Consider the following 24,498-nt stretch of genomic DNA (forward strand, 5'->3'; position numbering starts at 1 on the left):
TGTTCATCGTAGTCTTGACTGGCCTCCTGAAGAAGGTGGGTTATCATAGCTAAGCGCCTTTTGTTTTCTGATGGAGGTGGGAAAACTTCTTGAAAGGAGCAAAATTACTTAACGTTAGTTAATTAGTTAGTTAGATAGTTACAGGCTGGGGTGGGAAAGGTTGACAGAGTGGGGGGATGTGGAACAAGTGGAGGAAACTGGAGCCTGCCCTGCCTCCCTGAGGCTAGGCTCCGAAACGGGGTGTCAGGGAAAGAACCCTCACCAAAGCCCCAGGACAGGAGACTCCAGAACCCCAACATACCTGATGGGAGTTTATGAACTTGTGTGCTCATGACTGACTGCACATCTCTTCAAAATCTTTACTAACATCTCCTTCCTCAATAAAGTTTAGGACAGATGGGTCGTGGGAACCCAGTGAGGTGGGCAGTGCTGGATGGCACCGGCACAGGGAGAGGACTGAGTCATTCCACAGCAGCGGCCGCATTACCCTTACAAACCCAGAAACTCTTCTGAAAGATACATGTTGTGCAAAATACCCATGTACGAAAATGGGGAGCAGTATCTAGGTATTTGTGAGTGAAGTCCTTTTCTTATTAAGAAACTGTTGGCTGTTGTTGAAATAGTCCTCCGGGATTGCCGAAGACTTGGTCACCTGGCCTTGCTATGGCAACCACACCAACGATGAATCATCTCAACCTTTCAGCCATGCATTCCGGAATCTCCCAAGTGCCTGCTATGTTGCAGGCTCGGGGCTGGACTCTGGAGGTAGAGCGGCCAACCAGCCGCTGGTCTCCAGATGCAGTGTGGACTGACGTGGAGCCTTCTGGATCCAAACCATAGCCCCAGAATTGGAAAATCTTGCTGATTGGATGCACGGCCACATCAGAGGATCTAACCCCGGGAACAGAGACCATTCTGAATTGTTCTGAACATGGTTGTATTTAAATATGTACCAGATAATAAAATAGAAAGAAAGCTTCTTGTGATGGGAAAGCGGGAACAAGCCTTTCTACCGTGTGGCCCCAGCACTGTGGATCTCAGGCAGGGACTCTGGGGCTGTGTCATCATCATCTCCTCCTTCCTGGCTGACCTGGGGCTGCACTTGCTTTGGTCTGCCTCTGCCTCCATGTCCTGAGTTGGGAACTCTCCTCGGTGGGGTTGTTTGAGGGACGCTTCTCTTGAGATGGAAGTTAACCTGGAAGAAAAAAAAGCAGCAGCTGGGAAAGTATCTTGTTTACTGGAACTGAAATTGGGGAAGCCCTGTCTGGACCTGGTCTCCCCACAGTTCTGGGTCCCAAGGGCAGGGGACTAAGGAACATTATTAGCAGCAGCCCTGGTGGTGTCAGGCTTGGCTAATGGTCCCAAGAAGTGGTAATACAATCACTGGTGATACACAAGGTATACCTGGATGAACTTAATGTAAATTTATTTTTAATTATTAGAAGAAAATTACATCTATACCTCAAACAACAATTTCACTAATATTGTCACTGAGGACAGGAGCTATGATTGATGGTGCCATAATGATCCCCTTTATGCCAACGTGTGAATCACAGGTGCCGTGCTCAGGCATGTCAATGAATACCTCCGACCTTCAGATCGAGACTTGCTGCCATAACTGCTTGAAAATATAGATAGTAGAGGTGATACAGATTATTACATGGCTTCTTAAATTCCAAATTTCCACTTGCAAGGAATGCATCCTTTCCAGCAATACCTTGAAACTTGCCCACTGGCCATGGCATGCAGACCTAAAGATGGTTCTGGTTGACAAGTGTAGGATCTGCTGGCTGTGGAACCATCCTAGCGAGAGGGAGTGGCACAGTGTTCTAACCACACTCCCCTGAGGGATCCTTGGCTTTTAGGCCCTTGGAACAGTTTGAGCTGCTGAAGCCAGCTGGGAGTTGAACAACAGACAAGAGCTCTCCCTGGGGTTATTTTCTGCCTCTTCCACAAAAATCCACAGCCAGCTTTTCTGCTAGTTCCCCAAAGTAGAGGGAATCAGAGCTAACTGTACTGTGTCATTAGCATTTCGTATATAGTAATTCAGAGATCTAGGAAAGAGAGAGAGAAGGCAACAAAATGAGGGAAGGGCAGAGAAGAAGGAAAGGAGCCTGACATCTGGCCAGATGTGGGGAAAAGCAAAGAGGACACTGGGTGACTCTGGGAGATATTTGAAAGAGTCTTAACTTAACATGAAAACCCTCTAGTAAATAATCTTTTTTTTTTCCTTTTTTCTTCCCCCAGCCAGATGGATCTCTGCTTCGAAATGAAAAGAGAGGTAAGTTCTACTGCTATCAACAAATGGATTCTTTGCTGTTTTCCTCTCTGGGAATTATGTCCAAAAGACAATTGTTTTCTCTTTTTTGGTTATATTTGACACAATGATAGGTTATGTTGATTTATTTAAAGGCTGTATGACAAAGGAAATGAAATCTTTTGCAGTAGGATACATGACTCCAGCGGATTTGTTGTTGTTCGAATCTGACACTGAAGAGCACCTGTAAGGCAGGACTCAGGGACGCAGCTGCCAATCAGTCTTTGGATTTTAGGGTAGAACAAGAAAAGGGGACAGGAGAAGATATTTGCAAATGTCTTATCAGACAAGGGGCTAGTATCTAAAATCTATAAAGAACTTATCAAACTCAACACCCAAAGAACATATAACCCAGTCAAGAAATGGGCAGAAGATGTGAGCAGACATTCCTCCAAAGAATACATCCAAATGGCCAACAGACACATGAAAAAATGCCCTACATCACTTGGCATCAAGGAAATACAGATCAAAACCACGATGAGATACCACCTCACACCAGCCAGAATGACTGAAATTAACAAGTCAGGAAATGATAGATGTTGGTAGTGATGCAGAGAAAGGGGAACCTTCCTACACTTTTGGTGGGAATGCAAGCTGGTGCACCTCCTCTGGAAAACAGTATGGAGGTTCCCCAAGAAGTTAAAAACAGAGCTATCCTATGACCCAGCAATTGCAATACTAGGTATTTATCCAAAAGATACAAACATAGTGATTCAAAGAGGCACCTGTACCCCAATATTTATAGCAACAATGTCCACAATAGCCAAACTATGGAAAGAGCCCAGAGGTCCCTTGACAGATGAATGGATAAAGAAGATGTGATATGTATATATATATACACATACTTACATACACAAACACACACACACACACATACATACAATGGAATACTACTCAGCCATCAGAGGCAATGAACTCTTGCCATTTGCAATGATGGGGACGGAACTAGAGGGTATTGTGCTAAGCAAACTAAATCAGCCAGAGAAAGACAAGCATCGTATGATTTCACTCATATGTGGAATTTAAGAAACAAAACAGATGAACATAGGAGAAGGGAAGGAAAAATAAAAGAAGATGAAATCAGAGAGGGAGACAAACCATAAGACTCTTAACTACAGGAAACAAACTGAGGGTTGCTTGTGGGGAGGGCTGGGGGCTGGGGTAACTGGGTGATGGGCATTAAGAAAGGCATGGGTTGTAATGAGTACTGGTGTTACATGCAACAGATGAATTACTAAATTCTACCTCTGAAACTAATAATACACTATAGGTTACTTAAATTGACATTAAATTTTTAAAAAGGGGTAGGGGGAGAGAAAGTTGGTTGGGACGCTGGGACCATATAACAGGCTGCTATGGCAGAGTTAGTCTTTGCTTCCTGCATCTACAAATAGAAGTAGTTTATAATATGCAGGAGCTAGGAATAGAGGGAAGAGAAGGGAAAGGGGGAACTATCTAGAAATTTCAGAGGACTTTTCAGAGGATGTAAAGAACTCTTTAGTTGGATCCTTGTGTTAAAATAAGGGGTTATGAACACAGGCTGTAAGCTTAGTATGAGGCCCTGTAACATGCTGGCTAAAAAGGCAGCCTCGAAGGCCCAAGAGAGGTTGCAGTGGCGGCTCCACTTACTGGCTGTGTGACGCTGGGCATGCTTCTTACCTGCTCTGAGTTACAGTTTCCTTGGCCATAAATGGTAATACTTACATGCCCCTGACAGAGTTGTTGTTAAGGTTAAATGAGATCATTCTAGAAAGCTCTCATACAGTGTCTCATACATAGTAACCATTCAGTGAATGGTATCTATAACTGTATTTGAAAAAACAAGCTACTTGACTGCACAGTATTAACAGGGAATGGGGCAAGCCAGTTGGCTAAGCTCTGGGGTTGGGGTTGTATAGAGAAGGAACTGGACAGAGTCCGGAGGCCCTAGGGAAGATCGGGGAAACAAGATCCATAGGTCCTCGTTAAATAGGACAGCCTCATTACCTTTTCTCCATTTGAGAAATGTGAAGATTAGTGTTGATAATCTCTGAGGTTTTTTAGCTCTGAGATCCTAATCTAAGATGAGCAAAGCTGAAAAGGTCCAGCCAGTAGGTAAAAAAAAGTTACTTGCTTCTTGTCCTGCTTCTAAGAGACAGCCATGGAGAGCTGAATTCTGGAGAGCAGCGGGCTTTTTTGCTGAGGTGAGTGGCGGAAAACTGGCACATAGGGGACCAGGAGAAGCTAGAGCGCCATCTGGTGGTAGTCCCAGCTGATGGCACAGAAGCGTGCCCCCCGAAAGTGTCAGTGTGTTGGGGCAAGGTCTCGGGGATTTACCAACTATCATTTGTTAAGCACTTTTGATATGTAGGTCACTGTCCTAAATACTTTATATGCACTTTCTCATCCCAAACTTATAAAGGAGGTGCTGTTATCACCAATTTACAGAGGAAGAAACTAAGGAAAACTAATTCGGTAATTTGTCCAATGTCTGCAGACAAATGAGCCAGGTTTATAAGATAGCCCTTTTCATCATTATGCTATGTTAAACAGAAGAAAGAGAAAAAGCTGAAAGGAAAAGGGAAGGCTATGATGGGAGAATGACAGGAGAAAAATAAGCATATGAGAGCAATGAATTTTTTTTTTTTTTTTTAAGTGAAAGAAGGAAGTTCAGCAGAGATTAGAACCAAGCAAGAGGTTGTAAGTGATCTATACAGTGCCCTGTGAAGGTCAACCTAACTCACCAGTTTTGGTTCCCCAGGACCCACGGTCACAGTCACTGTCTCTGGGTCAAACCCAGGTGCTGTGGCAGTGACAGTGTAGGTACCTGGAAGCAGCAGCCGGAAGTAATCGCCATGGTCACCTAAAAGTTATAAGAACATAACTCAGTCTGCTGATTAGAAATTTGCCACTTGGGGCCTTGATATGAAAAATGATTTGAGGGTTTTAGCTGACCACAAGCTTGATTTTTTAAAATAGCATGATGAAACTGGTTAAGATCTAAAACAATCTTAGGCTATTTTATGTAGTAAGAACACAGGCTTCTCAGCTCATGGGGAGTAGAAGTTTCAATGTGCTCTGTACTGACAGTGTTGCATTTAATTCCATACCCTGTATTTTAAAACAAACTCAAGTCCAGGAAAGGGTCACTTGGAGAAAGGCTGAAAGATATATGAATGTTTTGTATGGTAAAGAAACTACATGAGACTTCTGTTTCAATGTTTGAAAAGCCACTGTGAAGAAATGACATCTACCTAAAAAAATAAGAATGAAAACTATGAGTTTAAATTATAGGAGGAAGATTTTGCTAGACAGAAGCAAAACTACTGTGACAGAGTTATTATCAAAAAAGAAATGGACTGCCTTATGAAATTGTGAGCAGAGAATGAATTAGTGTCCATGGAAAAGCCTCACAGTTATGCAGTGCACAACCTGCACTGATGGATGTGGTCCTGCACTAAAGGACGCGACAGCCCCTGGTTAGAAAACCAGCTGTCACTGGTGTTGTATGTGTGTAATCTTCTCTTAAGCAGGAGAGCTGGACTAAATAACCACTAAAGCTCTGATTCTGAGAATTCTACTTTTAATATTTCTTCCATCACCTTCTAACAGGGAAAATAAAATTCAAAAGAAAGCCTATTTTTCTATGGAAGGGATATTACATTTTGGCTAATGACTTTGTATATCTTTAGAATCAGTTGTAACCATGTCTTTGAAATTTCTTTTAAGCAGTGAATAGCTGAAATAATAAATGCAATTAAGAATGGAACAGACTATAAATACTAAAGAAATCTCTTCTCTGTCCCCTATTAAATGTCTGTAACTCCTTTTAAAGTACTTTAGCAAAAGCAGTGAGTTATTATGCATACATTGCATAGTGTAAGTTATACCTCAGGGGCTGTCCTTTTCTCAACTGGGGATTTATACCCCGGAATGGTTAGCTAGCATTATATCAGAATTATAAGGGCTTCAGCTATCTTTCTCTGGAATCAGCACTAGATGCTCTTCTAAGTAGCATAATGAATGGCAGCAATGAGCTTTCTCGGTGGTGAACTGAGTAATCTGTTAATTTAATATAATCAGTATTGAAAGTGGGCTCTTACTGGTGGAATTAGTGTTATTCAACATACACTGATTGTCTAGAATGTTTCAGAGACATTCCCTGTCTGGGTATGAATATGATATAAAAATCCAGCAAGCCCTGAAGTTCTAAGGGATGCCCCAGGTTTGATGCCTAAATGGTCTTGGGTCCAGCCGCCAACATGCAGGATTCTGGTTGTCTGATGCTTGACTATGAGCCTATAGAATCTTGCCTTTAGAATGTTGCTGCTTTTGCCTTGAATGAGCCTTTCAGGTAAGATGTGTTGGGATCTACCTCCAGTAATATTAGTTATCCCCGATACTCCATCCAGTTTAACCAGGACTGTAAGTCTGAACTGTAAGATGCCTGCGTGGTATTAGGCATCAGTGTTGTAAAATGTGGCTGAGCCTGCTAGTATAGAGGTTATGGGAGATAGGCAAATTTTACCCACCCCTGGCCATGGATAGCTACTGTTCTACATTAATGCCAAAAGAAACATCAAGAAGAAAAAAAGAAAGACCTAAGAGTTGTGCATGATCAAACTTGGCTGGGGCAGTTTACAACACCTGTGCCTATGAGATATTCCGTACCATTCTAGGAGGTTCCAGGTTGGTTCCAAGATCTGCCTCCACTATCGCTCTTGCCCTGAAATAAGCCTATAGAAAGCATCTTGCTAACTTCTCCTTCAATGGAGGTGTCGTGAAATGCCTGGGTCTGAGACAAGTCTAAATGTCAGTTTTTTAGTCTTCTTCAACCCCATTTCACACCAGTACCAATAATATCTCAAACCCAGAAAACACCCCCTAAGTTGTATGAGGCAGTGACTCCTAAGTGCTGAGAGAGAATTACATCTTCCTAGTCCTGGCCTCTTAGTTCACTGTCCCTATGTCTATCATCCTTCCTTTCTCCTGTCCCCAACCCCAATGTCCTTGGCACCCCTGCTAGTCTCGCTGGCTTACAAACTGGCCTCCTGATCATGCTGAAAAAAGGTGAGAACATGAAGGCTTCCTTCTCACCGCACTAAGCATGGCCACCTACCTGAAGTGATGTCATGGTTAATCCCACTAACAGAAATGACAGCCTCCGAAAGGTTATTATAATTCTCATCACGCACCATTCCTTTGATGCCATGGTGTACCTGCGGGAAAGTTTACAGTGCATGGTTATGACCACAAGACATGTGTTCTGTGTTTGGGAGTACTCAAAGCCCTTTCTCTTGTATTTTTACAATTGATCTTCACAAAGATTATGGTAGTAGCCCCTTAATTAGCTGGTTTCCCCACCCTCCTTTTCCCGACCATCTCTTCTCAACAGCATGCTCAAAGTGATCCTGTGAAAATCCAAGGCGGAAAATGAGACTTGTCTACTCTCTGTCTCTATGGATTTGACTACTCATATAAGCAAAATTATACAATATTTATCTTTTTGTGACTGGGTTATTTTTCCCTGCATATTGTCCTCAGACTTCATCCAGGTCGCAGCAGATCTGCAGAATCCACCCCTTTTTATTTTTTTTTTAAGGCTGAAGAATATTCCATTGTATGTCCAAACCACACTTCATTTATCCACTCACAAGTTGGGTCACAGTTACCTTTCAGCTACTGAGAATAATGCTGATATTAGCATCGGTGTACAAGTATCTCTTTGAGATTCTGCTTTCAGTTCTTTTGGATCTATACCCGGAAGTGGGATTGCTGGATCATGTAGGCTATTCTATGTTTAATTTTTGAGGAACCACATACTGCTTTTCATAGTGGCTGCATCACTTCGCTTTCCCGGCAAGAATACACAAAGGTGGGGCGCCCGGGTGGCTCAGTGGGTTAAGCCGCTGCCTTCGGCTCGGGTCATGATCTCAGGGTCCTGGGATCGAGCCCCGCATCAGGCTCTCTGCTCAGCAGGGAGCCTGCTTCCCTCTCTCTCTCTCTCTGCCTGCCTCTCTGCCTACTTGTGATCTCTCTGTCAAATAAATAAATAAAATCTTAAAAAAAAAATAATACACAAGGTTTCCAATTCTCCACATCCTTGCCAATGCTTGCTACTGTCTATCTTTTATGGTAATTTTTTTTTTTTTAAATAAAAGCCATCCTAAGAAGTGTATATTTGATTTGCATTTCCCTAATGACTACTTGTTTTGGGCCTTGCATTTCCTGTGGTGTCCTTACTGGGGAGCCCTTGCTTCCCTAGAAAGCTGCATGGTTCTCTCTCTCACCTTCTTTAAGTCTGTTTAAATGTCATTTTCTCTGTAAGGCCTTCTTCATTGGATTTTGTACTTAACATGCTATAAAATTCACTTTATTATTTTGTTTAGTGTCTGTCTCTCCACCCTAGAATACAAACTTTATATGGGCAGGGCTATTTGTTTGCCCATAACACCCAGCATTTGGTACCATTTCTGACAGATAACTGTGCTCAATGATGTTGAACGACTAAATCTGATGGGTAGAAGAAGCCCAGATGTATGGTATGAAGTCAAAGTCAAAGTCAGAACTGAGCTTCACAAAAATCCTTGCCAACCATCGGAAAACACTTCTCTTTCTATAACCAGGAAAGTTCAAGAATGGGATTTTACCTGTTCCAAGAATTGGATTAGAGCTTCCCGATTACCCAGCCACTCACGCTGTAATTCCTCTTGGCGAGGAAACTTGTCACAACTCAGTTCCAGTGTGATCTCAAAACAGTTGGTATGGAGATAGTTAAAGTCTTGCATTCCTAAGGGGAAGAGGGCAGAGCAGATCTGTATAAACTGGATCCCACCAATGCCCCCACTCAACTCTCCATAATCACGATTGCTCTGTGACCCCCATGACCTTTTCTTCTACCCCTTGGTCTCCATTTATCTCCTCCAAAACCTTTCCCCAACTTCCCAGTTTTCTCTCTTCATAAATGCCCATTTTGTCACCCCCATCCTTTCCTCCTCCGCATTTCATCCCTTAAATTCACTCCTTGACCCTCAGCATTTCCAAAGTCTGCTGGTTAGTGGCGCCTTGATATTAGACCCTGCACGTATATCTCTTCCAAGGGGACAGATCTTCTCTTTGGGTGATGATGTCCTTCAGACCGTGGACGTTAAAGATGAATATCTTGCTTTCACATCCCCCCTCCTATCTGAGAACACAGCAGTGACCTGAAAATAGTTAAGCCGGAAAAGCAGGCCCCTGAAAAAGCAGAAGGCAGCTATAGTTTTCTTTCCTTGAATGCCTGTCTGCGTCTATCTTCTGTACTCTCCAGTGGAATCGATCATTTTTTTAAATATGCTCTTGATTTATGAGAGTGGTGTTTATATTGCAAGGGTATTTGGGCAAAAAACGATTCATCTAATCACCTTCACCTGCTCTAAGCTGATGAGCATAAGCGGCTGTTACAGAGAGAACGGGGAAAGTTGGAGAACTGCGCCTCTTTCACTGGATCACTCTCTGCGTCAGAATAATCGAGAAAGTTGTGCCTTCCAGCTAGATACAGTTGCTGGGTCTTAACTAGGGTTTCAGTAGGTAGAGGGTGAGCTCCCCTTCCCAATTTGCAGTCCTAACAAGTTCCAAGATGATGCTAATGATGCTGGTCTGGAGAGCACACTGTGGGAACAATCACTGTAATGAGCTGAATAATCTTGGAATTGTATCAGTTTATTTTAGGGCAATGATTTTCACTGGAAGCATGGACCACGCTTTCCCAGATGATAAGGGGGAGGGAGAAACAAATGCAATTTGAAAAAGTATAATTCATATTTTAAATTGGAGGGGAAGATGACCTATTGGTTTCCTAATGCAAACTAAAAAAAAAATAATATTAAAGTTCAACAAAACCTTCTCACCTTATACTCAAGCAAGTTTTCAGCCACAAGAAGTCTGTCACCTCCCAGTACTTGGTGACTCCCTAACCTTCCCTCTCTACTTCTCATAGAATCAGCTATAAGCTCAGCTCTTACCAGTGAGCTTTCTATTACCTGTGCTCTGTCCAGGTCAGATTTGAAAGTATGGCTAGCTGCTAAAACATGATGACTAAAAGAACCTGGCTTCCTGTTTCAGCCTCTTCCCTATTTTTAGGTTCTCTATCTACCAAAAGTTCATAAACAGAGGTTCTATCTCAACCCTTGGTGTTGGGAAAGGCCCAGGGAATAGAGAGAGAAGCCTCGTGCTGGAGGTTTCTGCATGCCATCAATAGCCAATGTCCATGGCAGAAGCTGGCTCACAGGAGATGGGCAGGCAAGGTAGGGAGAGCACATAGCAGAGGAACTGTTGGGTGTCTAGGCCAGCTCCTTTGGCCATCTGTTGCTATGTAAAGCATAGTTCCATGCTACTTAGAAAAGACCCTAATAGGGATGCTTGGGTGGCTCAGTTGGTTAAGCATCGGCCTTTGGCTCAGGTCATGAACCTGGGGGTCCTGAGATCAAGCCCCACATCAGGGTCCCTGCTCAGTGGGGAGTCTCTCCCTCTCCCTGGGACTCTCTATCCCCTGCTTGTGCTCTAGCTCTCCTGCTCTCTCAAATGAATAAATTAAAAAATCTTAAAAACAAAAAAAAGACCCTAACATTTGGGGCACCTGGGTGGCTCAGTCAGTTAAGCACCTGACTGTTGATTTCTGCTCAGCTCATGATCTCAGGGTTGTGAGATCAAGCCCCAGGTCGGGCTCTGTGCTCATTGAGTAGTCTGCTTGAGATTCTCTTTCTCCCTCTCCCTCTCTCCCTCCTCCCCTTGCTTGTGCTCTCTTTCTCTCTCTCTAACAAATAAATAAATCTTACAGGAAAAAAAAGAGAAGTCCCTAACATTTATAAGCTAGGCATTTCCAAATGCTTTATGTACATTGTTTTGCTTAATATTCACATCAAAATTACAATGCAAGTATTGTTATTCTTTCTTTCTTCTTTTTTTTTTTTTATCTGAGAGACAGCGTGGCAGGAGGAGGGGCAGGAGGAGAGGCGAAGAGAGAGAGAATCTTAACCAGGCTGCACACCCAGCGTGCAGCCCAATGTGGGGCTCAATCTCGTGACCTGAGATCATGACCTGAGCTAAAATCAAAAGTCTGCTTAACTGACTGCGCCACCCAGACACCTGGCAAGTATTTGTTAAAGTACAGGTGAGAAACCAAAGCGTAGAGATGTTAAGTAATTACCCCGAAGCCACATAACTGGTAAGTGGGCAAGCCCAATTTCAACCCAATATACCTTTAGAGCCACACTCTTAATCACCTGACCACATTATTTCTCTCCTATGCCCTGATCTACTGTGTAAACCACCAGTTTTAAAGGACCACTAGGTGTCCCTACCCTCGTTTTAAATAATCACAAGATGACATGAAATGCCTGCTTAAGACTTCCCCATTTCTCAGGTCTCTACTTGAATGTGAAATTCTGTGGTATTCCTGTTGTCTCCCTGAGAAACGGAGGTGAGCCCCATTCCACTTGCGACAGCTTGCAACACTGTTGTACCCAGCACTCTTCTTACCTTTGCTGAGAGAATACCAGGAAGCTCCATTGGTGATGCCATCTGGGAAGTAATCCCCACAGTTCCAACCTTGGTGCATCCATCCATGTGCATACGAGTAGACCTTGGCCAGCTATAGGGATAGCGGGTGGAAAATGACCTGAGTATTCCCAACTCATACAACAATGTTCCTACTCAGAACAGGGTGACACCATGAAACCCCACTACGTATACACAACTGATTACTTGGTTCAGTGAAAGAAAACACCATCAGGCCTAGGAAGATGGTGTGTGTGTGTGTGTGTGTGTGTGTGTACACGCATGCGTGTGGTGGACTAGAGTCAGAAGAGCTGTTATTCTGGGCACCTGGGTGGTTCAGTGGGTTAAGCCTCTGCCTTCAGCTCATGATCTCAGGGTCCCGGGATCGAGTCCTGCATCGGACTCTCTGCTTGGCAGGGAGCCTGGTTCCTCCTCTCTCTCTCTCTCTGCCTGTCTCTCTGCCTACTTGTGATCTCTCTCTGTCAAATAAATAAATAAAAATCTTAAAAAAAAAAAAAGAAGAAGAAGAGCTGTATTCTGGTTTTTCTATTATCTTGGGGATAAGTTTCTACTTATCTTGGGGGTAAGTTTCTTCAAGTGCAAAGTGAGGGGTGACACTAGATGATATATAAACTCTTTTCTAGGTGTACCATTTTCTAGCTGAGTTTTATGAAAGAAAACAAGGAGCAAATATGATCAGCCTTGGCCATGAAAGGAATTCCAGTAGTCCCCTGCCCCAACCTGCGGTTTTGCTTTCTGTGGTTTCAGTTACTTGTAGACACCTGTGGTCTGGAAGCTGATGACCCTCCTTCTACAATATGTCAGAAGGTCAGCAGTAGCCTAATACTGGGTCACAATGCCTATGTCATCCAGCTCACTTCATCTCACCCTGCAGGCATTTTATCATCTTGCATCATCACGAGAAGGGTGAGTGCAGTACAGTAAGTTTTCTTAAAAAGATTTGTTTATTTATTTGAGATTGCGAGAGAGTGAGCATGGCCACAAACGGGGGGGGGGGGGGGGGGGCAGAAGGAGAGGGAGGGAAAGAATCTTCACACTAACTGCTGAGCACAGAACCCTATTCGCTGCTTGACTCAGGACCCCGAGATCACGAGCTGAGACGAAATCAAAAGTCGGCTGCTTAACTGAGACACCCAGGTGCCCCTACAGTAAGATATTTTGAGAGGAAGGCCATATTCACATATATTTTATTATAGTACATTGCTATAATTGCTCTATTTTATTATTAGCTATTATCGCTACTCTCTTACCATGCCTAATTAATAAACTTTATCATTGGTATATATAGGAAAAAATGATATATAGGGTTCAGTACTATTTGTGGTTTCAGACAGCCACTGGAGGTCTTGGAATGTATTCCCCAAAGATAAAGGGGGTACTACTGTATGTATTGGGGATGAGAGGTGTGTTGGAGGGAGAGGAATATATGTGGAATCTCTATAATTCTCTTTCATTACTACTTCACAACAGTGGAAAAAATGAGATTACTGGAAGAAAAAAGTATAATAACTTATTTGCTTTGCAAAGCAATAGCTGGTGTTATTCTCTCTGGAATTCATTAATCAATGAATTAATAATTAATGTCAATTATATTAATAATATTTATTAACTATAAAATATTAACTCCAAAATAATCTGATTTTTTATTCTCCTGCTGTTTTGAACTACTTGTAAATGCTTTTTCATGCACATGGTCTATTTTTCCTTAATGTAGCCATTTCACCATAATCTTATACATTAGACCCCCTCCAGTACTCTCCTGAGCCCCAGATCCCTCTGGTCAAACGAGCTGCCATTCTGCATACCTTCTGGAAAAGCTTGTCGTCGGGCGTGGGGGTATTGGCAGTCCGGCGGAACCCTCGGACCCGATGTTCAAGGGATCTGTCATACGGGTAATTGGCCACCACTGCCCCTCCGTGGAGATTGGCTGAAAGAACGAAGTTGAAGGAGCGGATCCACTGGATCACAGCCTGGGTCTCCGGTTCCACCTGTGGAGAGATGAGGGCCTGGCGGTGAAGCGGCAACCAGAGGTGCCAAATGGCTATGCAAATGAGTCTGTCAGGAAATGGCCTGAGAAGAGGGCATGTCTGAGTACAACAAAGAGCGTCCTCCTGGATATGAGAAGCGTAGGTGGGGAATTTTTGATCTTTCGTGTGATGGTTTAAAAAATTAAGTAGGTGGCCTCTTTTTCAAAATGAAATCTCATGTGGAATCCCAATGTATAAAACAGCTGAAAGGAGAGCATTTAAGGCAGTGAAACCATTGAGTATGAAACTATAGCAGAGGACAGAGGCCATGAGCCATTCGTGGAAACCCAGAGAATGTATAACAGGAAGAGTGAACACTAACATTAACTACGGACTTGGGTGATGATGTTGAGTCAGCGTAGTTCTTTGATTGGAACAAGTTACCACTGATGGGGGAGGTTGATCAAGGAAAGCTGGGGGTACACGGGAACTCTGTACTTCCCCCTCAATTTTGCTGTGAATCGAAAACTCCTCTATAAAAAATAAAGTCTATTACCAAAGACTTATCTTAGTAGGTGCAACTAGCATCTGCTGAGAAATTCAAAGTTCAAGGTGAAGCTGTCTCAAATATTCAAGAAAACACACGGATTCGAATTGTACTCGAGGAGAGTGAAGAGGAAGAGGTTGATCAGACAGGTGTAGAGGTTAAGGACATAGAATTGGTCACATCACAAGCAAATGTGTCAGGAGCAAACGCAGTCCAAACCTGAACAGCAGGAATGCTCTTACATAATAAACCATGTAACCATAGGAAAATGGAGGACCTGGTTTTTTGGTGTTTCAAAAAAAATAACCGTAGCTTGGTTTGAAATTCGTACTGTTTCTAAGATTCATAAGGTTGTGGCTTCTTGTTGGATGAAAAAAAAAATCAAGTTTATTTAGAAAAAGGGGGGGGTTGGTCTGAAGAGGGGTAGCATGGTTGGAGAGCTCAGAGCTCCCTGCACCTCCTCCTAGAGCTAATTGTTGGTGTGCACACACTGCATCACATGTAAGAGAGACTTCTCTATAGAACGCTAGAGGCCTCTGTAGACAGTATAGTGCAGGAGAAAGAACATTGGCTTCTGAGTCAGAAGACCTGGGGTTGAATCCTGAGTCCATCAATTATTAGCTGCGCGAGCTGTGAAACAGGGATGGATGAACGCTCCATGCATTCACTGCACAGTGTTACAACAATCAACTGAAATGCTGACTAAGAAAGAATTTTATATTAATTGTAAGGTACCATGCAGCTGTGGGATAGCGCTCTGCCTTGACTATCATGGCCACTAACATCAAACAGCATGTGCTCCATGAGGGGTGTTCTGCTGGGGTCGCTGCAGGGAGAGAATGGATACAAAGAACAGAAGATAACCATTCCTACTGCTCTGGGCAGGTTAACATGGAGTTGAGCTGATGCTTAATTCTTGTTTGTTTAATTGATGTGAAGGTTGCTAGAAATTCCAGATGTTTATTTACCTGCTTCTGGATGCAAATTTCATCTCCTACCTGACTTTTCCAGTTGTCTGGAAGGGGCAAGTGGTGGTTGGGGCCTCCGTGTTTCTCATTGTAGTAGATGTAGGTGTTGAGATCCGGGAAGTTGCGGTTCAGGTCCACTCCATTTGCATTGTTCCTGCCAACCAGATACCCAGAACTGTCTGCGCCCTAGGGGGAAAATGAAGAGAAAAAGGAAGGTTTCAAGCTGAATCCTGTAGTTGAAGAATACTATGTAGCATAGTATTGGGGGGCATTAGTTTAATCTATCAAATGATGTAGCATTTTCTTCTTTAATTTATCTAAAGACTCAGTGGTGTCATTCAAGTTTCCCTATAGACCACATGCTAATGGTAGAGATCCCAGGAGAGGCTCTAACAAGAGTAAGGTGTTTCAGGATAATGGGAACCCCTATTTTTTAAAAAAATAGCTTTATCAAAATTTAATTTATATACCAAAAAAGGTATGATTTGCACACCATTTCAAGTGTATGACTCAATGAATTACTAGTCTCTGCTGGCAGAGTCATGTGAGCATCAGCACAGTCTAACTTATGAAGATTTCTAACACCCTGAAAGGAAACCTTATGCCCATCTAGTCATTCTTCATTTTTAGTCCAGCCCTGGAACATCACTTTCTCTCTCCATAGATTTGCCTTTTTCAGTAAGGGAGATCACACATTACATGTTGGGCATAATGGTTTTGAGGTTTCTCCGTATTGTAGCACATAACAGTACTTTATCCCTTTTTATGGCTGATGAATATTCCATTCTGTGGATTTACTATACTTCATCTATTCACCAGTTAATAGACTATCATATAGTCCTAGCTCCTAGGGATGATGTAAGCTGTAACAAATTACATAAACTACGTGGCTTTTCGCAACAAAAATGTATCTTCTCACAGTTCTGGAGACAGGAAATCTGAAATCAAGATGTCAGCAGGGTCACAAGCTCCAAAAGCTCCAGAGGAGCTCCTTCTTTGTCTCTTCCAGGCTCTGGTGGCTGGTGGCCATCCTTGGCATTCTTTGTCTATAGATGCATCACTCCAATTTCTACTCCCATCTTCACAGGTCTTCTCCCCTGTTCGTGTCTCTGTACAGATTTCTTTCTTCTTATAAGGACACCAGTCATGTTTGAGTTAGTCATCCCAATCCAGTATGATTTCACCTTAACTTGACTGCATATGTAAAGACCCTATTTCCTAATAAGGTCACAGCCAGAGGTTCCAGATAGGCATGAATTTGGAAGGGAGGATACTATTCGAACCCGCACATGGACATTTGGATTATTTCCACTTTTTGGCTATTGTGAAAACGTTGCTATGAGCATTCCCATACAAGTCTTTGTATGGATGTATGTTTTTACTTCTCTTGGGTAGATACCTACTAGTAGAACTGCCGGGTTATAATTTAAGTCTATATTTAACTTTTTCAGAGAGTGCTAAACTGTGTTTCCAAAGCAGCTGTACTGTGGAAATCAGCCCCAACCCCTTTATTTTTTAAATTTAGGATCCTTGTTTATTTTTCTTCTTAGCAGCATCAATTTCCTGGATCCCTTAATTTGTCTGCTCACACTTAAGTTCCCTACATTAATTCTGTTCAGGGGAAATATTCATATAATTTTTCAATTGGGAGTTTGATTTTTTACTTCTATGAGATAATGATTTTCATTACATTTCCGGGAGTTTTTTTCACCACTTGCACATTCATATCAATGTAGCTCCTAACTGTCCATATTAAAAGCTATGTTAATTTACTTATCAGTTGATTTACCAATCACACCAGGTCATAAGGCTGGCAGGTGAGGAGTTTCCATAACAGAAATTTCCCATAAACAGGTTAGGTTTCCTTCTGTAACAAATTACCACATACTTAGTGGCTTAAAAAACACAAGCTTATTATCTTATAGTTTTGGAGGTCAGAAGACTGAAATGGGTTTCACAAGACTAAAATCAAGGTGTCAGGAGCGCTGTGTTCCTTCTGAGATCTCTAAGGGAATCTGTTTCCAGCTTTTCCCAGCTTCTATAGGCCACCCACATTACTTGGCTCATGGTCCTTTCTTTCTTCTTGGAGACCAATAGCACGGCATCTTCAAATCTCTCTGATTGTGACCTCTGGTTTCCCTCTTCCACATTTGAAGGATTCCTGTGATTGATTACACTGGACCCATCCAAATAATCCAGGATATTTTAAGGTCAGATGATTAGCAACCTTAAGTATATCAGCAACCTTAATTCTCCCTCATCATGTAACGTACCATATGCACAAGTTCTAGGGATTAAGATTTGGAAATCTTCGGTGGGATGGGGAAAGGGGAGGTTATTCTGTTTTATCTATAGGTATCTTTAAAATTTGGTGGCTAGGTGGGTCTCCCCTGTGTAGCCACGCAGACAGGTTTTCTCTGGGTATGGCAGATAGCTCTGGGAGTTTGAGAACAAACTCAGTAGGTAAGTAAAGGTGACTGGCTCCCCAGAGATGGCTCTAGGATTTAGGGGGTTGTCAGGGTTTTTCCCCATTTTATCCCACCCCACCTCATTCCCCAAAAGATGCACGCAAGTCTAATATTCCCCAGTTTTCCCAGTGCAATATTGGGAAAAGCCAATAGAAGGAGAGCAGCCAGGCTGGAGGTCTCCCCTCACATTTCTTTCAAATGTTCCTGCTACTTTGGAAACTCAAGTCTCCAGATGTTAATGTACACCTGCGTGATTTTCCAGTGGGGAAACAAAGCTTTCTTTTCTCATTTGTTGAGTTGCATTGGCAGGAAGTGGTGAGACTGCAAGGGGCAAATTTGTGTTTCATTCAATATCTTGGCTCCATTCCCTCCCCCTGCCTCTACTTACCTCCCCAGCCCTATTCTCAAGTAGGTTTAAAATGGGATGGACCAAAAGGTCAGATGCTGCATGGTTCCACTTGTACAGGACAGAGTGGTCAGATTCACAGAATCAGGGAGTAGAGGGTGGCTGCCTCTGTGGCGCTGGGAGGAGGTAGAAATGGGGAGTTATTAACGAAGGTACATAAAGTTTTGGTTGAGGAGGATAGATAAGTTCTGGAGACCAGAACTGGAGACAACACCTGTATCTATAGTCAACAATACTGTCTTGTACACTTAAAAGTTTTGTTAAGAAGGTAGACCTCATCTTGGGTGCTCTTACCATAATAAAAAATTTTTTTTAAAGTGAAGTAGTGAAATTTAGTCTTAAAAATGGCAAAAAAAAATTTCAAGACTGTCTCAAATAGACATTTTTAAGTTGGAGGGGGGAAGCCTCTTTTATTTAGAAACCCCCATCCCTTCATCCAAAAAGCCCAAACAAACCAAAGTTTAGACATAGCTTTTAAAGGAACATATCTACTGTGTAAGTGGGGTGAACGGATGGATGTTGGGCAGCAACTCATAGGGCAGCAACTCCAGGCTTCACCCTGGAAAAATCCCAATTCAGTAGGTGGGGGTGTGGGGGAGGCTAGGAATTTGTATTTCAAAAAATCTTCATCTATGATTCTGATGCACAGCCACACACACACAAAAAAAATATTGATTTGAAGTTAGGTACACTGACATTTTGAATTTATGTTGGAAAATAAAGTAAAAGCTCATAGATCCCTGCACAGTGTAATTCTAGAAAAATTTAAAGGCTGAGTAATATACTAGTAGAGGAAAAGGCCATACAGAAATGTAGTATTCACTTAGCAAAGTACACAAATGTCCAATCACTATGTTGTACACCAAGAACTAATATAATATTGTATGTCAATTATACCTCAATAAAAAAGAAAAGAAACACAACCCACAGCATGAAGGATCTAGAGTTAGCCCCCATCCGCACAATTCTGGGACAAGCTAGTTCTATTCCCCCCAAACGCAAATGAAGTGTGATGTGGAAGGGAGAAGAGTATGTAGGGTTCGAAGCTAAAAATCGAGGGAAGGAGGTGTGTTTTGCAAGAGCCCTTCACACCTGTTTAATATTTTCCAGTTTAGGAAGCATTGTCACAGACACTGCCTCTCCATCCTCATAATAAAACCCGGAGGTCAGCGGGAAAGGTGTGGAGAGAAGGAAGCTCAGAGGGAGCCCACGTTCACCGCCTAGGGTGCCACAGGGCTGAACCCAGGTCTCCACACTGTGTTGTAGTTCCACCGGCTTTTTCTCGATGGCAGCGGGACCTGGAGGACTGGTCAGAGGGCCTTGCTGTGCAGAGGGCCCTGCTCCGGGGCTCGGTACCTGGGCGGCGGCCACCTCGTAGCCGTCGGGGTTCATGGACGGCAGGATGTGCAGACGCGTGCCCTCCAGCAGCCGCACGATGCGCTGGTTCCTGTTCCGGAACTCCTCGCACAGAAACTCGGCCAGCTGCAGCAGCAACTCGCGGCCCAGCGCCTCATTGCCGTGCATGTTTCCCACGTACTTGACTTCCGGCTCCACTGCAAGGGCAAGAAGAAGCAGGGAGAGAGAAGATGGGGAAAGCGTTCAAGTGCCAAGGATTCCTCACCTTGCAGAGGGACCTTTTCCCCTAACAAATAAATGAAAATCTTCCGCTTCCACCGGGTCTTTTCCAATGATTCCTGAGGCCCTTTTGGACAAATTGCGATTATAAACTGCCGTACAGAGCCCAGTATAATGTCTTGTGCTTAAAGGTACTTCATATAAAATTCTTTGTCCCTACCTTCCACTTATCCACAATAAAACCACTTCTCATAACAACCCTTGCTATCATTTTGGTTCAAGCTCCATATGCTGACAACCTGGTTTGTTATAGGAAATCTAGAACAGCTTCCATCTGCCCTGCCCATCAAGTCTATTCTCCGGAGTCACTGTCACCAAGCATTTTCTGTGCAGGGCCAAATCGTAAATACTTTGGGATTGTGGGCTGTATTGTTTCTGTCTAGCTACTCGACACTTCCAGCAACAGCAGTCATAGTCAATACAAAAACAAATGGGCAGGGGTCCTGGCTGGCTCAGTCAGTAGGACATGTGATTCTTGATCTTGGGGCCATAAGTTCAAGCCCCACGTTGGTGTAGAGTTTACTTTAAAAAAAAAAAAAAGAAAGCAAGCAAGAAAGAAAATGGGCAAGGCTGTGTTTCTGTGAAACTTTATTTACCTAAACAGGGGCCTGGCCCTTAGGCTATAGTTTGCTGAGTCACGTTCTGAGCTGTCTTTTATAAATTTATCCCTATTCTGAATGGTCTTTTAAAAAATTCTAAGCCAGACCACGTCATTCTTCTGCTTAAAACCCTCCAGGGGCTTTTCACTTTACTCTAAAAGCCAAAATCTTCACAAAGACTTGGAAGGCAACCACATGATCTCCTGCCCAGGAGCCCTATTCCCCAACCATACTGCTCCGACCTTGCTTTCCCATTGTTCACTCTGCTGGGGCCACAGGGTACTCCTTGCTGTTCCTCATACCTGCCAAGTGTGCTCCTGCTCTTCCCTCTGCCTGCACACATTTTCCTCCCCAGTTCTGGTTCAGCGTGGTCCAGCACATGCTCAAAACCACCTCAAAGGAGAAACTTTCCCTAAACAGCAACAACTCCCTCCCCAGCATTGGGAATCTCTCTCTCTCTCTCTCAAGGGTTATTTTTCTCTATAGCAATCTTTTCCATCTGATTCAATATATATATACTTACTAACCCACTTGTTGCCAGTCTTACAACACTAGAATTAAGGCCCCCGAGGGAGTGGTCTTTGTTTTATTCTCTGTTTGTTGTCTATTCAGAGTCTACAAAAGTCTACAAAAATCTACAAAAGTCTACAAAAAATGATGCAGATAGCGCATCATCAGTAATATTTGTGGAATGAATAATGAATGATTGCATGGAAGAACAGCTAAATGATAGGGCATCAGAGAAAAGAGAGCTTAGTGGGGACTAGAATAGGATGAGAAAGCCTCAAGGAGACCTGGAATGCTAGGCCGTGGAAGAGGGCGTGGGAGCGAGGGGCTAATCTATAATGTCCGCTAGTACCCACAAGCTTCCGCAATGAACACACACCCCCAAAAGCATGGTGTTTTCAGTGCAAGTGTGGCTTCAAAGCAAAGTCCTTATCCTCATTTAATGGCCCAGATTTCCTTGAGCCAGAGCCACTCTGCTACCCCGACTCTCCCTACAGGCCATGTAACATTCTGAAGCTGTCAGGGACAGGATCTACTGTGTGTAAGGTTGTCACTGAAGGATTCTAAGCAGGGCAGTGAGAGGATTAGATCAGTATTTGGGGAAAGTATTCTGGCATCTGTGTGCTAAATGGAAGGTTTAGAGAGTGGTGGCAGGTAGGGGTTAGGAGAGTCAGGAGCCTAGTGCTGCGTTTTAGGCAGGTTGTGATGGTGTTTGGCTAGTGTGGGGGATGTGGAAGTGGAAAGGGAAAGAGAGATTGAAGCTGACAGGTTGAAGCAAGAACTGACATAATTTGGAAGTCACAATTGCTGTAAGTAAAGAACTGAGAAACTAGAAACAACTTAAATCTCTATCAGTCAATGAACAGTTACCTACCACCACACAATGGAATATTACACAGCCCGAAAATATGATGTAGATGCACACTTATGGACATGGGTGCTATTTATAAAAGACGATGAAATGAGAAAAGCAGTTCTAGTATGATTCCATTTTTATTAAAAAAAATGCATGATGTGGGATTGTTAAACAAGCATACACAAAATCTGGAAGGATACACATCACTATATTTAACAATGACCATCTGTGAGTGGTGGGATCATGCATGAGTTTTGTTCTTGTTTCTTTATCTAATTTCTACTTCAGTCTAAACACAGATTGCTTTCATAATAGAAACAAACAAATAGTAATCCAATGAATAAAACTACTATCCAAGACCTCAAGCTCTCTCCAGGATCCCATACGTTATCACACTGTCATTCCCCAAAGAGACATCCCTAAACCCTTTGAGGTTTCCTGGCAGAATGAGAAGAGCTAATTGTTTCTGCTTGTGTCTTCTGAAGCACTGAGTAAAGACAGCATAGTAACACGGAAGAAAGAAGAGTAACAGGAGGGAAGGCAGGGGGGTGGGGTGGAAGCAGGGAGGAAGACTCACCTTTAACCAAGAAGGTCTTGAGCAAACAGAACTTCAAAAGGAAGAACAGACTAGAGCCTGAATTGGGGCTGCAGGTCCCCAGAAGCAGGGCCAATGTGAGGGTTAAGTAGGCAAATAGCACAGCTGGAGGAAGGTGATAAGTTGTAGGTGGAGGGGGTCTATGGATTTCCCCAGAAACCACCCGAATTACTGGCTTTGTAAGGGAAGGGTCCTGCCCCATCCACCCCAAGAACCGCTCAGGGCTTACGAGGCTCGTGCATCCCAGGGTAGTCGCTGAATTCCAGCACGTAGAGGTGTCTTCCCTTCACGCTGCGCCCGATGCTGTAAACCCGCGTGATGTGGGGGCATTCGTTGTGCACCCTGTACAGCGTCCGCACAAGCTCGTCATAGCGGTGGTGGCGAAAGGTCACTGGGGCAACAAACTTGAAGAGGAGGATAAGGTGGAAGGAGACTGAGAGCAGCCCTGACATCTTGCTGGGCTTTTTCAAAGAGACCCACTAAAATTGGCTCCACCTCTCCCAGTAACTAGTCAAAATCCAACGGCCAAGAACCAGTTCTTCCTGGTTTCCCCACCAATAAACACCAGCGTGACAGAACCTGGCAAAGAAGTTCAGAATTGTCCCGTTCAGAGCTGGAAATTATTTATGTAGCTCTAGAACAGCCACTCATCTCTCCTCCCCCATCTCTCTGCTTCTCCTCATCCAGGGAAACCTTTTGAAAGGTTTTTATACTCCTCCAGAATGGGTAGTTTCACTGATTCTGGCTTACTGATTAACCGGACTGTAAACAGGCTTCAATAAATAGTTGCTTATAACCCTTTGATTTCCAGAGAATTTTGAGAAACTTGGCCTGGGCTTATTCCCTATCTTACAATTTAAGGAGATGTATTAATAAGAAGTCTCTCTCTGTTTCAATCAATCCGACACACAGCTGCCAGACTCTTTCTGAAGCACAGCTCAGAGTCTCGTTCCTTTTCCCCCTCAAATATCTTTCAGTAGATACCATTGAGAAAATGAAAAGATGAACCACAGCCTGGGAGAAAACAACTGCAACCCATAAATCTGATCATATAACCAGAACACATCAAGAACTCTTACAACACAATAATTAAACAAGCAACCCAATTCAAAAGTGGGCAAAAGATTTGAATAGATATTTCACCAAAGTGGATATATGAATAGCTAACAAGCACATTTAAAGATGGTCACCATTATTGGTCATAAGGAAATACAGCACAAAACCACAATGAGACATCACTTCCCATCCACTAGAATGGTTACAATCAAAAAGTACAACAAGTGCTGGTGAGAATAGGGAGAAACTGGAACCCTCTGATGGGAAAATAAATGTTGCAGCCACTATGGAAAACTGTTTTGCAGTTTCCTAAAAGGTTAAATATATACTTACTACACGACCCAATAATTTTACCCCTACGTATCTACCCAAGAGCAATGAAAACATATATCCACACAAAAACTTGTACGTGAATGTTCATAGCAGTATTATTCAAAATAGACAAAAAGTGGAAACACTGGTGAATGGATAAACAAAATACAGCATGTCCATACAATGAAATACCATTTGACAATAAAAAGGAGTGACATACTGATATATTGCATAACATGGATAAACCTTAAAAGTATTATGCTCGGTGAAAGAAGTCAGATAAAAATGGCCACATACTACATGATCCTTTTCATCTAGTAAAGTAAACAAGAGGTTGCCTAGGGCTGGGAGTGGAAATGTCATGACTCAAGGTGCTAGAAGTGTTCTACGATTAGACTGCACAACTCTGTAAATATACTAATTTACAGATTTACAGATTCAGTGAATTGTATATGTAAATCAGGTGAATCTTTTGGTATACAAATTATATCTCAATAAAGCTGTTCTAAAAAAAGGAATAAACATAATGAAGTAAGCCCCCCTCCCAAAGTTAACTATAAATTTACCATACAACCCAACAATTCCACTCTGGGTACCTAGCTAAGCGATGAAAGACTTGAACATGAGAATGTTTATAGCAGCCTCTTCATAATAGCCAAACAGTAGAAACTACCCAAATGTGCCTCAATTGGTGAACAGAGAAATCAAATGTGGTATATCCATATAAC

General features: G+C 42.9%; 1 protein-coding gene across 1 annotated transcript; it reads right to left on the minus strand.

Moving 5' to 3' along the window:
• Positions 1-343: 343 nt before the first annotated feature.
• On the minus strand, positions 344-23,201 carry CPN1 (carboxypeptidase N subunit 1). Its single transcript, XM_046026177.1, is given in 10 exon segments — positions 344-1,086; positions 1,088-1,195; positions 5,041-5,159; positions 7,416-7,515; positions 8,947-9,086; positions 11,816-11,927; positions 13,660-13,842; positions 15,367-15,522; positions 19,567-19,763; positions 22,632-23,201. Coding segments are annotated over 10 exon segments (1,533 nt in total). The 5' UTR covers positions 22,855-23,201; the 3' UTR covers positions 344-891.
• Positions 23,202-24,498: the final 1,297 nt, after the last annotated feature.

Source organism: Meles meles, chromosome 13, assembly GCF_922984935.1.
Source record: "Meles meles chromosome 13, mMelMel3.1 paternal haplotype, whole genome shotgun sequence".
Lineage (NCBI taxonomy): Eukaryota > Metazoa > Chordata > Mammalia > Carnivora > Mustelidae > Meles > Meles meles.